The 20,126-nt window shown below is 40.8% G+C and overlaps 1 protein-coding gene across 5 annotated transcripts in view; it reads right to left on the bottom strand.

The window, feature by feature from the left end:
* tstd2 (thiosulfate sulfurtransferase like domain containing 2) overlaps positions 1-20,126 on the bottom strand; it is a 39,858-nt gene that overhangs the window by 16,278 nt on the left and 3,454 nt on the right. For 3 of the 5 annotated variants that reach the window (XM_078569718.1, XM_078569711.1, XM_078569725.1), the window contains exons 2-4: positions 13,950-14,290; positions 3,463-3,571; positions 2,961-3,083 (exon numbers count right to left, since the gene is read on the bottom strand). In XM_078569718.1, coding sequence (XP_078425844.1) covers positions 2,961-3,083; positions 3,463-3,571; positions 13,950-14,290 — 573 coding nt within the window. Of the gene's footprint in view, positions 1-2,960; positions 3,084-3,462; positions 3,572-13,949; positions 14,291-14,379; positions 14,561-20,126 lie in introns of those variants that run through there. The other 2 variants (XM_078569731.1, XM_078569738.1) reach the window with 2 other exon arrangements.

Genomic DNA, 20,126 nt, shown 5'->3' on the forward strand with positions numbered 1-20,126 from the left:
CTACACTGACCATCCGCTGGCATTCATTGAAAAGTTTAAAACTCGAAATGTGAAGCTGTTTAGCTGGAGTCTATTGTTTCAACCATTCAATGTAAAGATTGTTCACATTGCCGACAAAGATAATGTGATCGCAGATGCATTGTCCCGGGCGTAAAATACTAAAATAAGTTAATGGGGTAAGAAATGCTGAAGACTGTATAAGATTGTATAAGGGGGAGGAAGGTGAATGGAAGTAAGTCTCGTGGATTGTCGTCCATGTGTCATATACCTTGTGATGAAACGCACTTTTGAAATGGTGTTTCATATCTTTTAAGAATAGAGGCATGTAAAGAACATATCTTTTTTTATTTCTATTGAACTGTAGATTAAAATTACAATGGCTGCAGTTTGAAAGATATGTTGACTGGAACAGTGTGAGGGATATATACAATGTCGCTGTCCTGGAACAGTGTGTGCCATGAAAGACAAGATGGTGCCGGGGAGGAGTTCAGCCTAATGGGGAACTGCCTGGCAACAACATTTTAATTGGCACCCAACCAGGTGACTAGGGTTTGTGAGAGAGCAGTGCAACAGAATAGCTCCTAGCCTGAAAGGGGAAAAACCTAAATCCTCTGCCTCCTGTGTGTTAGATTCCAGTAATGCCACAATAATAGCTAGCTTGGCTTTTTCTCCCCATATCTCTATAACCTGCTCTCTCTCTGAAAACCCCTGTCAAGTGGAAAAGGGGAAAATCACCGTCAGAGACATTGAAAGGCAAGTGCTCAACCAGTGAACTAATGACTGAAAGTGCTGGGAAGACCACCTCATGTCATCAACAAAGAATTTAAAGGAATTTGGAAGACTTAGATCAAATCTGCCCACTGAATCCTATACTCCAGAATTGGTGCTATTGAACTGTTTTATCCCACCCTTAAAATCCATGTTTTTGTGTGTTTTATGTGTCTTGTATATGTGTGTATAGGGATTTAAGAAGGGGTAGAGTTTAGGTTATAGAGATAGAAATTAGCATTTCATATTTCTTTCTTTTGTCACTGGTTAAAGACAATTTGTTCAATAAACAGTTATTTACTTATTAAGTTTACAAACCTGGTGTTTGTATTCTGTTAACCTAAATTAAACAATTAGGTGAGTTGATCAAATTTTTCACATTTGTTGCGGTTCAGGGATCAGTGGGGCTTAATATTACAGTGCATTATCCCCAGTGAGTCATGACATTATACAAACACTCTTTGATATTTTTTATTTATTTTTTATGAATTTCATCAAAAACAGGGATTAAAATGGTTCAGGCCAGCATTTCTGTCTTCTCTTACTGGCAAATGTAAGATTGGTTCTTGACCTTCTCAAAATATTCCCACATTTGGTAATTTTGCATTGGTTGTTAGAACATTGCAAGATCAGGAAAGACTTCTGCAATGCCTACTCCAGCCCTGATTTGGACAGAATTACTGGCACACAGTTCCAGCCTAGTGATTTCTAGCTATGTTTAACTTCTTAATTTTCTACATCAAGTTTCTTCCAATCCCCACTACACTCCTGCCTTCTTGCTGTTGAATTCTAGCACTCACTGAATTCTATATCTCCCCGTGGTTACAGAGGAAGCATGGTCAGAATGGTGGGAAGTCCAGAAATTGCTTTGCTGCCACAGAATCTTTCTACTTTATTGTTTCATCCACAAGCTTTGTTGCTGCCCTGGTTAACCTTGGACCAAGTCTTGCTGGCAGAAAATACTCTGCCTTGCTTTGCTGCTGGTGGCATCCTTCTTTAGACTGCATTCATCATAAAATTTTCCTGTATTAGCGTTGCGAAAAGTTGGCCTTAAGGTTGGGAATCAGGCTGGTCTTGAGTTAAGCCTTTAGCTCAAGTGAGTGCTGGATTATCAGTTGAGGCAATTTATTTCAGATGTTAACTTTATTTTATTGAAAGCAATTATTTATTTTGGACAGGGGAGGCTGTGCTTAAAGTTGAACAGCATATTAATACAAATTCTTATCCATTTCAAATCAATCCTTCTCTTTAAGCACTTGCTGACTCTATTAGTACATAGGAATACAAAAAGCTCCTCATGCTTGTTCTGCCATTCTGCTGGATGATGACTGATCCGTAGCTCAACTCTTGATCCAAATCCCTTAATATCCTTACCTAGCAATGTATCAACCTCATTTTTGAAAATCTCATTAATTCAGCATCCACAGCCTTTTGGGGTAAGGTATTCCAGATTTCTACCACCTTTTGTGTGAAAACTTGTTTCATGATATCCCTAGCTTTAATTTTGAGATTATACCTCCCTCGTTCTGGACTTCCCACCCTAGGACAGAGTTTATCTGTAACTACCCTATTAAATCTCTGAATTTAAACACCTCTATTAGTTTGCTTCTTCATCTTCTAAACTCAAAGGAACAAGCCAAGTTTATCCAATGTTCTACAATTGTTAGTGTTCAATACAGTTTTTATCTTGTGAGCGCTCAAAAAAGGGAACTGTGAGAGAGATCAAACAAAATATACTGTAATTGCTGGAAATCGTAATTAGTAATTCACAGTTCCATCAGTTGGGATCTGGTAATCATGAAAATATTGAGTTCCTTGTGAACCAAATGCTCAAAAATCTTTCTTCTTAAGCAGGGCTTATTGTGCGTGGATGGCATTATTGTTCGTGCCAATGACAGACAGTGTAGTTACAAGGGCTCTAGTATGCATCTGGCAAGTTGCATTAAGCTGAACTTGATAGCCCATTTAAACTGCAGCAGTATTTCCACTTGGGTATTTTATGATCCTAAAATTCAAGCACGATCAAGTACTTCTGAAAAGATTATGGGAGCAGGGACAAAAGCTGCTGGGTCAGGGATTTACACAAAGGCAAATTCTTAACAAATTTCGTTTTAACCACAGCTGATGTAACTTATTTGATAAGTTTTACTCTGCATTTTTTTAACATGACATAGAACCAGTTTTATCTTTACCTTAAAGTCCTCTGTGGACATAGCTTGAAAGAGTGGGTGGGAAAGCATGGTTTGAATGTACAGTTCAGTTGCTGTTTTGCATCCACCAACTGTTCCATTAATTCCTTCTTTAGAAATGCGGACCTAAAAGAAATGTTGCAATTGAGTTAAACAACTCAACACATACTCAGTGCAAACTACTGGTTCACTTTCTATAACTGCAATAGTTCATTTTTGTTTGTCTAAACTTCGCCCCAATTTTCTTGAAGCAGCTTTGTATGCTAATATTGTCAAAAACATGATCGAACTAGTGATGTGTTTCTACTACAAGCAATCGGCACGACAGCAAAGTGACAATCAATAAAGCCCAGATACTGGGCAACACTTCGAAAACTTTACTGATGTTTCCTAGAAGAGCATAATTGTTGTGTTTACCCTGATACCAGAGACAAACACCAGAAAAATCTATAGTAATTTGAGGGTACAAAAAAAACAAAACACAGAAGGCATCCAATCTCCCTACCTTGCCTGTAAAGTGCAGCTGATGACACAGGGTTTTTTGCCAGGTGCAGATCACTTGTGGTTCCTCTATATCACAATATGAATAATACAATAGTACTTCGCCCGCTGCACTAGGAACAAATACATTTAACACTTTTTAAATACAGTATCAGAAAGCCTTTTAACCTGTAAAAAAAAATACAAAGTAAGATAAGCTAATTTAGGAGATTTAAAAAAAACTGCCTAACTAACTTTATAGAAGCCCAAAAAGCTGTTAATTAATAAATCTATGACAGCAAGGCTAGCAACTACACAATAGGAATTAATTGGCTTGCAATAGGAAAGTTTAAATGCTTCCTTATTGCCATCTCCCCAAAACCACAATGCTATTCCTCCTCAGTGGCATCTAATTCTAAAGAAGAGTCTATGTTCACCAGCAATGCTCTGCTGCCTCCTAAGTAGTCATTTTGAATATGACAGCCTGAAAAATGATGTTCAGTGGCTTTTCAAACATGGGCCCACTGCATTTGAGCCATATCCTGTGCTCATCCACATTTTCAGCAGGTGTCACTGCTAAATGCTCAGGAACAAGCACCCTGGCTGATTTTTCATCCCTGTGGCCTGAATCCAGTTTTAGTGCCTTCTATTTTCCCACTCCAGCTGACATTTTGACCCAGTACACATCAGGGATGAACCTGGAGCTGGAACTCTTCTTGCCTGCACACTAAGATTTACATTTACCCATTTTCTTAACCTCAAGAAGCTTCACTATGTCTTTCATGAATTAATTGTAATTATCCGAACCTGTGGAGTAGCTTTACACTCACTCTACATTTACTCACAATGGTAACGATCTTATTTGAGCAAAATCAAAAGTAACCTACAAAAAATGCAGTGGACTGAAAGGTAGTTAGAACTATGTATATGTAAGAGATTGGTTTTGGAATAAATGCTTCTATGTTAAGTAAGCCCCATTTTGAGAAGGCACAGCACCAGAAAAGATTTTGCATGCGTGAATACTAAGTGAAGCAGCGATATTTCACTTAGACTGCAAGGAGACAAAACAAATGTCATCCTCAAGCAAAGCTATTGGATAAGTGAAATATATTTTACCTGCCCTGAGCACAGTTTGCAAAGAACTACAGAGAGCTATTATTCTGCCAGATATCTACTGTAAATATGCAGCAGCACAAAATTGATTGAGTCAGTTCTAAAACCTGTTGGACTAACTGGTTTAGTATTATAGCTTTCTATGCATGGTGATAATGAAGAAAGATCTCATCCTATTCTTTTTATCCTGGTGATTCTGGGGTGGGAATCAAAGAAAATGTGGCAAGGAGGTCTTTTACCAACTCCTCGCCCCTAAAAATGGTTGCTGGTATTGTTCTCCAATCCTCTGTTCATTGCAGTCACCAAGTTGCTATCTATAAATGGGGTATAGATCTTCGGGAAATTCCCCACTGTCCCTGCTTCTGCTCCCAGGGGACAGCAACCAAGAAGGGCTAGGTGTACTATGGTGACGGCAGACAGGTGGAATGAATTTTGATGAAGCTCATTGGTCGAAATTGTTAAAATTGTTAATAAATCTATGACAGCAAGACGAGTTACTACACAATGGGAATTAGTTGGCTTGCAATAGGAAAGTTTAAATGCTTAAACAATTAACAACTCATTGGCATTGGTCGAAATATTCCAGAACTCACTGGATTCCAGCAGGTTGGAAAACTGCTAATGTGACACCCCTGTTCAAGAAGGGAGGGAGACAAAAAGCAGGAAACTATAGGCCAGTCAGCCTAACATTTGTCGCTGGGTCCATTATTAAGGAAGAAATAGCAGTACATTTAGAAAAGCTTAACGCAATCAGAGTCAGCATGGTTTTGTGAAAAGGCAATCATTTTTGACAAATTTGCTAGGGTTCTTTTGGATATAACAAGCAGAGTTGATAAAGGGGAACCAGTAAGTGTAGTGTTTTTGGATTTTCAGAAGGCATTCTATAAGGTGCCACATAAAAGGTTACTGCGCAAGATAGGAGCTCATGGTATTGGGGTAATGTATTAGCATGGACTGAGGATTGGTTAACACACAGAAGACAAAGTTGGGATTAATGGGTCATTTTCAGGTTGGAAAGACATAACTAGTGGAGTGCCACAAGGATCAGTCCTAGGGCCTCAATTATTTACTTTCTATTTTAATGACTTGGAGGAGGGAGCAGTGTGTAATGTTCCAAATTTGCTGACGATACAAAATTAGGTGGGAGGGCATATTGCGATGGGAACATAAGGAGCCTGCAAGGGGACATAGATAGGTTGAGTGAGTGGGCGAAAACTTGACAGATGGAGTTTAATGTAGGAAAGTGTGAGGTCATGTACTTTGGTAGGAAGAATCAAAAGGCAGGCTATTATTTAAATGGAGAGACACTCCAAAAAAAGTGCAGCACAGAGGAGTCTGGGTGTTCTTGTGCATGAAACACAAAAAAGTTAGCATGCAGGTGTAACAGGTAATTAAGGCAGCAAATGGAATTTTGACCTGTATTGCAAGGGGGTTGGAGTTTAAAAATAGGGAAGTCTTATTACATCTATACAGGGTGTTGGTGAGGCTGCACCTGGAGTACTGTGTACAGTTTTGGTCCCTGTATTTAAAGGAAGGGTATCTTGGCATTGGAGGCAGAACAAAAGAGATTCACTAGGTTGATTCCTGGGATGAAGGGGTTGACTTATCAAGAAAGGCTAAACAGGTTAGGCCTTTATTTATTAGAGTTTAGAAGAATGATGGGTGATCTTAATGAAACGTACAAGGTTTTGAGGGGGTTTGACAGGGTAGATATCGAGAAGATGTTTCCACTAGTAGGGGAATCTCGAACTAGGGGACATAGTTATAGAATAAGGGTATACTCATTTAAAACTGAAATGCAAAGGAATTTCTTTTCTCAGAGGCTAGTGAATGTCTGGAATTCTCTACCCCAGAGAATTGTGAAGGCTAGATCACTGAAAGCATTTAAAAAGGAGGTAGATAGATTTTTGAAATATCGGGGAGTTGAGGGTTATGAGGAGCTGGCACAAAAGAGGAGTTGAGGCCTGGGGCAGATCAGCCATGATCTTATTGAATGGTTGGGGCAGGCTTGAGGGGCCGAATGACCTACTCCTGCTCCTATTTCTTATGTTCTTATGAAACGATGGTGGGCAATTTGGCCGTTCCCCCTTTCTCACCTTCATATGCTGAGCAGCTGGGCTCTGGCAGAATTGGTTGCAAATTTGTACTTGACATATTTTGGGTTCAATGCTGAGCCATGTGATTTTCCTCATCACATTAGCAGACTCCCACAGAAGAGTGCTCAAGAGACTACTATGAATACTATTTGACCTGACACATGGAATGGAACAAGGTTGCTTTGGGGTCGGAACTGAGTGGAAATCTCACTCCATTGCACTTTTGGAAGGCAAATCACCCTCAGGTTTCAGCCAATGATGCTGTTGATCCATCAGCAAGGTGTGAGAGAGTGCACTGGATTGACTTGTACTCAGATTTCCCTTGTATCTCAAGGGGCCATTTGTGTCCCCACAAAACTGAGATTGAGATCTTTTGCCTGATAGGAATCATGCACAAGATTCTGTACATTACTAGGCTATAGAGGAATTTACAGTCGTATTTGTAAGCTCTTCAATATGCCAAATGTTAAGGTTAAAGTTTTGAGTAGAATGCTTAGCCAAAGTCAGAACTGTTGAGTTAGTTTCCAAATGAGTACAAAGGACAAGCACAATGTCTGTTTTGCAAGTCAGGAACTTCAAATAATACATAGTCATGTCTTCAAAGGGTAGGTACATGCGCTTATGCTAAACTACACTCACCAAAAGATTAGAGCAGCTTCAACAAATCTGACACGTTTCATTAACTGGGCTTGTCAGCAAACAGTGAACTTGCTGTATTAAGAACGTTGACTAAGCAATATTATAGCTAGATGCAGCTAAAAACGTAACTGTTTACCACTAAAGATATCATTTACCATCATCTGAATTAGTTTTTCACCTAAAGGGGTACGTGTAGAGTATTTACTGTGATTAATAGCCATTTTAAAATTATTTGCAGGATTTTTCTTTTCAGCAACTCAAAGTTGCCTTACCTCTGTGCATTTACTACATTGGCATGATTTGTCCCTGCTTTTTGAGACATATAGCCCTAACTCAGCACTTGATGAAAATATAATATTCAATGTGAATTTAAACATGCTACCCTAAAAAGAAGCATCTATCTCTGTTGTAAATGTACAAAGTTGTATCTAGTCAATAGTACCATGAAATTGAACTGTGAAGGGCTGAGGTAGCTTACCTGAGGTGACATAAATGAAAGGAGGCGAGTCATTGTCTTTCAACTAGATACAACCTTGTCTTCAACAGGAACTGTACTAATATGTTGTCCTAACATAGCAGTACAGTTCATGAGAGCTAGGTGAATGTCACCAATTCTATTCAAAGCTATTTGGCACAGCCACTTTCATGAAATTGTCATACTATTCGATCATAGTTGAACTCCTCAGACAATAACAAGTGGCTAATGGAAGGCAAATTAACAACTTGAAGATCATAATCAACGATTTATCAGTACAAAATTGTGGAAAATCACTGGGCAGTTCCAGGTTCATATGGACTGATCTCACCAAGGCTCTCTTCATTGACTTTCAGACTTCAATGGAAGATCCTATAGCTTGACAAGAAACAGTCTTTTGTATCCTCAAATTATGGGTGAAATTAGCTGAATTAGCACAAACTTTTAAAAATGTCCTTCCTTCCTCCTTATATACCAGACACAAAATATTGTACTTTTCTGCATTAGTTCTGGATTCGACTAAGTTGCTGCCAAATGACCTTAGCTACACAACTTCCTGCCTGCTTCCCATTGTCACTGATCCCATTCATCCCTTCACAGGTATATTGCATTCATTAGTGTGCATTAAACAATATTGGGCCTTGCTCCCTTCTGCCAAATCTGTTGTTAATGTTCCAAGGGGATGGTAACAAGAAATTTGATTCCCAGTGACCAACCTAAAGGAATTGCACAACAAGGTTTAAAGTCTTAAGACTCTTCCTGTAACAAACAAATTAAAAGCAACATCTTTTACCTAGTAGGCAACTTATACTCTAAACTACAGAAAAGATAATCCTAATTAATGTCATAACATGACTGATAACCCCACACCGCATATATATATATATATATATACATACTTTACAGCAAGTTTTCCACAGGATTACAGTCTCGTAGGGGGCAGTCCACAATCATCCCAGCTTTCATGTCGCCCAATTTCGCCAAGTCGTAATGTTGGGTGACTGCTGAAAGGCGCTTCCCTCAGATTTCAGGGAATTCCCAAACCAACTGCTAACAGTAACATCCACTCTGGCTATTTCTCCCCCTGGCTTTGCCAGCATCTTTACGGTGCCATGGGATGAGTCTCTTTGACCAGAGACCATTTTCCTTCCCGCATTCCGCCTGGTAGCCTGCAGAGGACCCGCAACCGTCACCTGCTGGCCACACCAGCTGCAGCCTTTGTCTCTGTCAGGCCTCTCTGTCCAAAAAAAGCTGAGACAGAAAGTCTGTCGTCAGCCCAGATGCATCTGCCTCCATTTTCAAGTGTGAAAATTTTGCACCTTGCTCTCAGTAGGGCTCAACCTGGGTCCCCAGTTTCCATGGTAGTCAAGCCACACAGGCTTATCAGGCGGAACTCGTAGAAGATCACATGACCCTCTTCACTGTTTCATTTTACCTCAAATTAAAGAGACAATCCAAAACAGCATCATCCGAGAAACCTCACATTCATTAACGCTGTTCATTGCTCTAGAATCATCATCCTGGTATACAAAAATAACTGATTTCTTTTCTTCACCATCAACCATCTGTTTAAATCCCCCTTCTTTGCCTCCTCCACCTTCAACTCCAAAAAGTGCAAGGTGTTGTTGAACTTCTTTGTTACTAAGATGAAGATCTCAAACTAGCTGCTGCATCAGCCTGTACACAGTGCCCTGGACATGAACTTGCATCTTTCTCTTGTTTCTATCCTATCCCCCCTCATGCCTTCTCTGAGATCCATGAGCACACCTCCTGCTGGCTTAACCTTATTCCCACTGAACTGTTGACCACCCAACTTCCCTTCCTGGTCCCCATTTTAGTTGATATTATGAATAGTTCCCAATCCTCAGGCCGCCTTCCCTTTCAAATCCGTTGGCATCACTCACCGCCACAAAAAAAACAACTTTTGAGCCCTGTCTTTGGAAGTTACTGCCTCTTCTCAAACATCTTCGAATGTGTTGTTGCATCCCAAATCTGCACCCATCTTTCCAGCAACTCCATGTTTGAACTCCTCCAATCAGGTTTCTGCTCCTTATCAAAGTCATAAATTACATCCTATTTTACCGTGATGAAGGTAAACTATCCCTCCTCATCCTTCTCGATCTACCTGCAGCCTTTAACATGGCTGACCTTACCAGCCTGTTCCAGTGCCTCTCCCCCAATTTTTTAAGCTGGTGTGACTGCCTTTACATCTCCCTTTCTTTCTCTCTTCCCCTTCTCTTGGATCCTTCTCTCCTATCTACATAGGAACATAGGACATAGGGCCTAGGGCCAGGAGCAGGCCATTCAGCCCTTTGAGCTTGCTCTGCCATTCGATAAGATCATGGCTGATCTGATTGTGATCTCAACTCCACTTTCTTGTCTGCCCCTCGATAACCCTTGACTTCCTTGTCCATCAAAAATCTACCTAACTCAATCTTGAATAAATTCACATGAATATACGAACTAGGAGCAGGCCACTCAGTCCTTCAAGCCTGCTATACCATTCAATAAGATCAGGGCTGATCTGATTGTAACCTCCCACCTATCCCCAATAACCTTTCACCCCCTTGTTAATCAAGAATCTATCTAACTCTGCCTTAAAAATATTCAAAGGCCCTGCTTCCACTGCCTTTTGAGGAAGAGAATTCCAAAGACTCATGACCCTCAGAGAAAACATTCCTCCTCATCCCTGTCTTAAATAAGCGACCCCTTATTTTTTAACCGTTACCCCTAGTTCTAGATTCTCTTACAAGAGGAAACATCCTCTCCATACCCACTCTGTCAAGACCCCTCAGGATCTTAAAGGTTTCGATCAAGTCACCTCTTACTCTTCTAAACTCCAGTGGGTACAAACCTAACCTATCCAACCTTTCCTCATAAGACAACCCGCCCATTCCTGGTATTAGTCTAGTAAACCTTCCCTGAACTGCTTCTAACACATTTACATCTTTCCTTAAACAAGGAGACCAGTACAGTACACAGTACTCCAGATGTGGTCTCACCAGTGCCCCGTACAACTGAAACATAAGCTCCCTACTTTTGTATTCAATTCTCTTCGCAGTAAATGATAACATTCTATTAGCTTTCCTAATTACTTGCTGTACCTGCAAACTAGCCTTTCGTGATTCATGCACTAGGACGCTCATATCACTCAATCTCAGAGTGCTACAGTCTCTCACCATTTAGGTAAGATGCTTCTTTTTGCTTCCTGCCGAAATGGACAATTTCACATTTGCCCTCATTATACTCCATTTGCTATCTTCCTCTTCTTGTTAACCTAGTCATGCCTCCTTTTATTCCTCCCCTCCATGCAGACTCTACCATCTGATCAAAAGTCACAGTCCCTCTCCTTATCCCCCTCCAGACCACCTGGTCACTTGTGAACAAGGTCCTTGACACCCATGACCTTATGGTGGATGAAGCACTGATGTTATAGCCTTAGTGGAAACTTTCCCCTTATTGAAACCTTCCCTCCTAGCTATACCTTCCATCAGCTGCCCCACCCAAACCACTGGACTGGTGGTGTGCTCAACAAGTCTCATCATAGTTCGTATCTCTGAGCACCTACGTCACCTTGTTACACACCTTGCCTCTCCTTTATAATCCGTATTCTCTGCTGTCTGCTTAAGCCTCATGCCAAGTTTCTCACCGAGACATCCTCACTACTTTCCTACCTTAGCCTCTATATTGAACGGCTTCTCAACCAATCATTTCAAATTCATCTCGACTTCCCTTGTCATCTCTCCTGAGTTCACTGTCTTAACCCTTAACTTCTCCCTCCATATAAACTCACCTATCCATACTCATGGCCACCCCCTCAACCTTTCCACCTCCTGTGACCTCTCTATTACAATTGTGTCAATCGCACACAAGGCAATCTCTGATAACTTCTTTGCATTCCTCACCGTTCACAGCCCCTTCTATATCTGTCTCAGGGCAAACTCTCTCATCATTTACAATGGCACTTTCAAACTCTCAATTTCCAACCCTTGTCTGACATTTGCCACAGTACTTCTGTAGCTATTGATGGTCTTAATCACACCCTCACCTCTGGGTTTCATGATCTAGTCCCCAATAAAAATCTTATTCTCTCCCACCTACTCATCGTTCCTGGTACAGCCCCCGCTTTCATCCTTTTATTGTTCAGGTGCACAAACTTGAGTGCATGTGTGTTATGATCTCGGTCAAGACCAATATCTATTTTTTAAAAAAATCTGAAATCCCAGTTATGTACTGAATGAAGCCACAAGGTTCCACAGTTTAAACAAAATAGTTTTTTTTTAAACTATACAAGAGTCACACAAAGCAAACACTAAGTACTATCTTAGATAACCTTCTATATCTTTAGCACCCAGAATTAACATAAGTTAAACATGAATTAACAGGCAAATTGCAGTCCATTATAAACCGTAAATTACACATTAAATGACAGATGCAACTAAGACAGATGTTACGAAATGGCTCAGCAGTCCACTCAACATATATGTCATCAATCTCAAAGCCCTTCAAAACTCTTCCTCACAATGAATTTTAGGTCCTATTTTTCAAGGATTTAGGCTGATCCCCAGCCAATTGCAGAACACAACCAACCCAAGTTGCACAGGCCTGGTCTTCACCAAAATTGGCACACATATGCAGAGCCTCCTTAACTCTGGATGATCTTGTTGATGTAGATCCATCAATGTTATCTTCAAGTAACAGAAACAGCTGCAGCAACTGTATATTTGCCTATTCTCAGCTTCTGGATCTAGCCTCTGTCTTCTTCAGCATGCCTGTACTGCAACCACTGGAATCATAATTTGAGCTCTGAGGGCTCTGTGTCCTTTTATATGGTTTCAACCAGTTTCAATCTCCCAGAAGTTTTAGTTTCCAATCTCAGTTTCATTCTTAGTTTCCTTAGAAACTGGATGGGTCAATTTCCCTTCTCTGTTTCCCTTTTTAATTAGGGTCTGTCTCAAAAAATACAAGCTTTGAAACCATGGATTCCATCACCTATGGCGCACAACTGGTTTAACCATTCATTTAATTGGGCTGGATCACACCAAGCGCTATCGTACTTTGCCTTCCTTTGCCTTATTAAAAACTGCAGAGCAATGCTCCCTTTAAGCTGCGCAGCTATGCAGCAGGTTAGCTGCTTTAAGTTACCATGCACCAGTATGATTTTCTTTAAAACCATTTTCACATTAGCAGTTCTTTTGAACTGAGCGAGACAGCCATGCAGTGCCAATTTATGGTCAGCGTTGTGTCAGGGAATCTAACTGATTGAAAACTTGACCCAGAAGGCCCAAACTTACTCACTATAGTACCTATAAAGCAAACGGCAGCAACAGATATTCATCTCATCAGTAAGGGATGGATTTAACTCAAGCAAAAAGTGAAATGACAGTATCAATTTGTTAAACACTGCCTGCCAGTCCTATTAAGTTAATTATATGCTTACAGTATCTAGTTAAGAGGAATGCAGATATTTTCATCCTAAACTATCAAACCTTGCTTAAAATTGTTGCTGTATCAATTGAGTGTAAAGCTCTCTCTTATTGCTGCATTTTTCAGCAGTACAGCTGTTGCTGGTGCTGTGTGTGTCAGGGTGAGGAGATTAGAGGCGAGTAGTTCTTGTTCCCACAAGTTTTGGTTCATTTACAAGCTTACTTACAAATGTATCACTATGAGTTTATTTATATTCTTGCTCATTTTGCTCCACATAAAATTTTGAGGGCCAGAGGTAGGTATCCCATGTCTCATGACATGTTCCCATCCCAGTCAATGATGCCATAAAATTGACTACTTTTAATACTCAGTAAAAGGAATCCAGGAACAGCACTGAGAGGCACTACTGAAATTTGGCAACATTGAAAAATAAAAGTTTAATTTTAATGTTTAGAGGCCTACAAATGTAAAACACAGACTACTTCTAGCACAGGGAACTGCCAACCTAATTTGGAAAATGATTTTGAACTTTCATGAAAGTCTAATTAAGATTCTTCAAATTATTAGGATTCAAATTATATAGTGATACAAAAGCATTATAAATGAAACCTGTCCATTTTCTAACAGCACGGCAGTTCCAAATTTAGATATAGGCTTTCCCAAACAGCACGGTCTAAAACTGCAGAGGAAAACAGAGTAAAGTTCTTCATAATTATTTCATTTCAAAGTGCAACTAACAAAAAATCTTTATGAAGTTCTTACCATGCTAGCTCATCAAAATTAATGTGACTTGTATCAGGCAACCATTTGGATATGTCAAACTCTTCCTTAGTTCCATTAGGTTGTGGTGTTGCAACGTTGTTATCTGAGGAATCATGCTTCCTTGTCGACTTGAAGTCATTTTGTGCCAACACCTTGAAAATAGCTTCAGTTTGTCGTAGAACCTCAGGCATATGTTCATTTGCCACATGCTTGTGAATGGCTTCCTCTTCTTCAAACTGTTGTTCACAGCATTCCCAGTGTACATTCTGTCCACCCAATTCTTGTGGTGAGGTATTGCCGATTTTAGATACTTGTCTTGATTTGATAAAAAGGGCAAATGCCTATAAAATTAGGATACGTGTAAATGAAAGTCTATAACAGAAAGGGAAACCACATGTTTACATTTGAAGGGTTACCTTGTGTTACTTACTAGAAAGCCCAAATGCAATTCTTCATGGATCACTACAGATAGTGGATCGTTCAGTCCATAATTCTGGTCACAATAAAATCAGTACTCCTTTCCAATTCTAAATTAAACTTTGAAACATATAATAAAATGCCAATCAGAGCTTTTGAAATTATTCATTACCAGTTTCTTTTTATGTTCAGGATCAAGCATGCAGATTGGAATATTCCTAGATCTGTGAAATTTATTGTTTGCGTAGCATGACAAATATCAGGCTTCAAGCAGAATTCCGATCAAAGGAAGCACTGCAGAAATGGATTGGAGCAATTTCACCTCTGCTAAAGAACATACACAAACCAACATTCTGACTGCAATGTTGCAAGTTAAATGGCTTTATGTGCTCCTTAGGTTATAAAACACCAGTATAAAGCATTTTAAGTAACATTTGTCACCACTGTGTAATGCACAATTAAAGAATCAAAGGCATGAAAATTGCATGATATCAGGTGGCATTACAGGTTACAGCCACCTTCACCAAGGATAGAGGTCTCATGAACTTAATTTCTAAATACATCTTTTTTTAAAACACAGACAAATCATATGGGGTTCTACATATTCCAGGCATGTGACTAATGCACACACTAAAGATACAAGTCTATGGTTAACTACACATTGGGAACAAAGGAGTTGCAAGATAAGAAAAGACCTAAGGTCCAAGTAGATCGCCATCTACCATCCTGGTTGTCACATGAACCAAGTGAAGAGGGCACTCAGTAGAGCACATACCTCTGCCATGCTGTGTTAACTCAACATTATTACAATTACATAGCTCTTCCTTGAGGCTTTTCACTGTCTGGTTGATGCTCTAACTCCAAAACTGAAAAAAGAAATCTTTTTATTTAGAGCTTCCATCTCACTGAGGATGCTTCAGGACAATCCACATCCAACAACTTGCTTTAAAAACTCTGCTCACATTTTGACAGCTGTGACAAATTCCACTACAGCAGCTGAGGCAATAAACAATATTCTAAATAAACAACCCACACCATCCTAAAAAAAGTCAACTCATCCTATCTCCTAATGTTGATCGATTGTTTAAAAAAAAATTCCAGGATCTGAATCGAGATCTGTACCTTGCCAAAGAACTAATCAGTTCTTCCTAGGGCCATGTCCTATCTGTTTAGCAAATTTCTTTGAAATCAATCCATTAGTTTTTGAGATGTATTGTTTACAGCCAAACAGGGGCGAAAACATTACATCTGCCCATCTTCAGTGGTGAAGGCAATAATGGTAGAGTTGTTAACTAATCATAGCAATCAATCTATCAGTCTACAACAGAACTAGATAGGACAGGAGAAAATTCTTAACTGTGGAAAGCTTTGAAAACCATAAGTCCAAAGTCATCTATTTCTCCCAACCATACTATCACATGCCTTGTTTCAAATTACTCATGTAACATTTCTTTAAAACACGTGGTCCAGGACAGCAACAGAATAGGTAGCAGAAGTGTGTCAACCCGTTATCATTAGCATTTGTTGCAGACTTTTTGGATGGCACAGAATGAAATGGTGTGAGCCACAGATAAGGAAAATTAGTCAAAGGCTGCAACCCTGATAGAGCAAACTGCACAGTCCAAATATTCACCGATTTGGTTTTTATAATGAAAATACAGAAGAATACAAGATTCTACAGCCCATACAAACTCTAACTTCCTTGTCTGAACCCAACTAATTCCTCCATTACACCCATGACTCAGCCACCAGGCTCAGTTTGTTTTGTTTGCATGATGTGGATCACATTTATTTTCTATCTCTAGCTGCTGAGTAGGTTGGTAAACCTAAGCCTGGACAACATCCAGGCTTGGGCTGACAAATGGCAAGTAACATTCGCGCCACACAGGTGCCAGGCAATGAACATCTCCAACAAGAGAGAATCTAACAATCGCTCTTTGACATTCAATGGCATTATCATTGCTGAATCCCCCACTATCAACATCCTGGGGGTTATCATTGACCAGAAATTGAACTGGACTAGCTATAAAAATATTGTGGCTACAAGAGCAGGTCAGAGGCTAGGAATCCTGCAAAAGGTAACACACCTCCAGACCCCCCCAAAGCCGTCCAACACCTACAAGGCACAAGTCAGGAGTGTGATGGAATACTCTCCACTTGCCTGGATGAGTGCAGCTCCAACAACACTCAAGAAGCTTGAGACCATCTAGGACAAAGCAGCTCACTTGACTGACACCCCACCCACAAACATTCACACCCTCCACCTTTAACGAACAGTAGCAGCAGTGTGTACTATCTACCAGATGCACTGCAGAAACTCACCAAGCCTCCTTAGACAGCACCTTCCAAACCCATGACCACTACCATCTAGAAGGGCAAGGGCAGCAGACACTTGGGAACATCACCACCTGGAAGTTCCCCTCCACGCCACTCACCATCCTGACTTGGAGATATATTGCCATTACTTCACTGTCGCTGGGTCAAAATTCTGGAACTTCCTACCTGACAGCACTGTGGGTGTACCTACACCATACGGACTGCAGCAGTTCAAGGCAGCAGCTCACCACCGCCTTCTCTAGGACAATTAGGGATGGGCAATAAATGCTGGCTTAGTCAGCGACGCCCACATCCCATGAATGAATTTCAAAAAATTGCTGGAGTGAGCTGCAGCTACCAACCCTGTCCGTGGGTGCTGGATAGTTGGAACAACTTCCAAATAGAGGCTAGCTGTAAATGTAAGCAGTACCTCTCCTGACGAATAAGGAGTTTTGGACTGCAATGGCAGGGTGTTCAGGGTGGAGTGAAGTAGGGGGCGGTGCCTCTACATCATTCAAAACCCTTCTGAAGCTGCTTTGCAGCACCCTGAGACATGGCAAGTTAAGGGCAGCCATTCAATAAGTGTTACCACAACAAAATCCTTCACTGGTGGATCAGCTGATGGCTCTGGAGGCAGACAAAAAATGCAGCAGCGCCTCGCCCTCAATTACATAGGCTTGCCTGGTCCTTGCAAACAGGCAATGCCCTCCACGATTGTGTGGGCCTGCTGTGTAACAGGGCATCCCACTCCAAAAGACACCATGCACAGGTCCTTCTATAGGTGGCAAGTTTCTTCAAGCACTTTGGCGATCAGCTAGTGGCAATGGGGGCAGGATCACAAGATCTAGGAGCTTCTAGTCACAACCTGACGCAAAGGTAACTGTTACCAATTAACCGTTCCACTCTTGATCGAAGTGCTTAAGGATGGTTCAGTGTTTGCAGCTGTGTCTGAGCAGCTCTCTTCGGCATTAGCTCTGCTCACTCCATTAGGTGAAAGAGCCAGAAAAAGTACCCTAAAAATAAACTGCCTCACTCCAAACCTGGCTGGAAAACCACATCCAGCAGGATCGCCCAGGAGCGGTCGGAACCCTCAAAAACAATGAAGATCGAGGATCTTGGAATATCAGGCCGTTAATGGATAGCTAAGAATGGCCTGAGACACAAACAGCAATAGTAGCCCACGAGCTCCAATGCCTAGACATTGACATAGTAGCCCTTAGCAAGACCCATAGAGCAGACAAGGGACAAATCAAAGAACATTGCGGTGGCTATACTTTCTTCTGAGAACAGGAATCATGAGAAAAACACAGAATTCACGGAGTCAGCTTTACCACAAAAACATTCTCATGAAGAGACTCCATGAACCCCCTGTTGGGATCAATGAGGACTTATGAGACTCTACCTTAATCTCAAAGAAAACCAGCTACCCTCACTAGCACTTATGCACCTACCCTGGACTCCATGCATGGTGGAAGAAAATTTTTATTCCAACATAGACACAATTCTGGCAACTGTACCATTAAGGTCAAGGATAATACTTCGCAGTGATTTCAATGCCAGGGTGGAGGACAACCATGCCCTTTAGCTAAAAACCACTGAAAAGCATGGAGTTGGAAAGACCAATTCCAATGGTGTATGCCTCTTTACCCTGTGCGCTGAACACAATCTTGTGGTCATTAACAACCTTTACAGCCAAAAAAAAATGTTCAAGGCATCCTTGTGACAGTCAAGATTGAAGCACTGATTATGATATTCAGGACTAGGGATCAAAAAGAGGGGCACATTGCATGAGCTTCCCTACAGTCAACAAATGCTGGACAGACCACTGACATTGAATCATTATTTGTGCTTGAGGCAGACCCCCCCAAAATGAAGACAGCTACAAGAGGTTTCCAGCCTGCCGAACAACACCAAGCTCAAGGAATTTCAAAAATAAATCAATCAGAAATTACAGGAATGGAAGGTCACGTGGCAACATCCAAGATGATTAGCAATCATTGAAATCCATCGTCACTCACACATACCCAGAAATCCTCAGATACACAACTAAAAGAAATCAAGAATGGTCTGGAGAGAGTGATACAGAAACATACAAACTCATTGGTTGTAAACAAACAACATTCCAAAGCTGGCAGCAGGATCCAAAGTCATAGAAAAGAAGCTTTGGCTGCCTGGTTGGCGAGCTAAGTTCAAAGAACAAATGCTGGAGAGAAGTCATGACACAAGAACCTTTTAAGGCAACCAAAGCAATTTATGGGTCCTCAACACAGACTAACACCAATAAGACCTAAAGATGGCAAGAGTCTGCTCAAAGACATGGACAGTATTAATACCAGCTGGAAAGATTACTTTGTAGAACTACTCAATCAGAACTCCACCCTGGACATGCACTTGCTGGAGAAACTCCCATAACATCCAATCAGAAGTGAGCTGGACAATGATAAAAAGGCTTGAAGTGGTAACTGCGGGCAACCAGGTGAAAAAACAAAGCTTCTGGTTTCAACAGTGGGCAAAGTTCTAGCTAGCTTACTTCTTAATTGTCTCTTGTTAACTGCAGAAGAGGTGTTTCCAGAGTCCTAGTGTGGCTTCCAACCCACCAGAAGAACAATCAACATGATCCGCACAGCACACCATTTTCTGGAAAAGTGCACCGTGTAGAACATCCCTTTGTACATGGCTTCTTTGATCTCACAAAAGACTTCAACTTAGTGAATTGAACTGCCCATTTGAGGGTCCTACAGCAATATGGATGCCCAGCTAAGTTCACAAACATAATCTGTTTTTGAACACCCCCCACTGCTCCTCTGTAGATTTCCCCACAAGTAGTTGTTCCCAGTCTACCTTGGCCAGATCCTGTCTTATTTTACTAAAATCCGCTCTCCCCCAATCCAAAACATTTTTATGCAACTTGTCTATTTCTTTGTCCATAACAAGCCTAAATTGTAACATGTTGTGGTTGCTATCACAAAAATGTTCCCCCACCAACACCTCAGCCACCTGTCTGGCTTCATTCCCCAGAATTAGGTCCAGCACTGCGCCGTCCCTTGTTGGACCCTCTACATATTGACCTAAAAGGTTCTCCTGTACAGATTTCAAGAAATCCACTCCATCCAAGCCCTTAACACTATGTCTATCCCAATTAACGTGGGGAAAGTTGAAATCACCTAATATAATTACCCTATTGTTATTGTTTTTACACACCTCCACAAATTGTGCACATATTTGCTCCTCAATTTCCCACTGATTATCTGGGGGTCTATAATAAACACCTAACAATGTGGCTGCCTCTTTTTTATTCCTAAGCTCTACCCACAAAGCTTCATTCGATGCCCCCTCCAAGATATCATCTCTCATTACTGCAGTAACTGACTCCTTATCTAATAATGCAATGCCTCCTCCTCTTTTAGTCAGAGGGAGGTCATACCTAACAAATTTGAATGAATT

The sequence above is a fragment of the Cetorhinus maximus genome, chromosome 2, assembly GCF_964194155.1.
Source record: "Cetorhinus maximus chromosome 2, sCetMax3.hap1.1, whole genome shotgun sequence".
NCBI classification, from domain to species: Eukaryota; Metazoa; Chordata; class Chondrichthyes; order Lamniformes; family Cetorhinidae; genus Cetorhinus; species Cetorhinus maximus.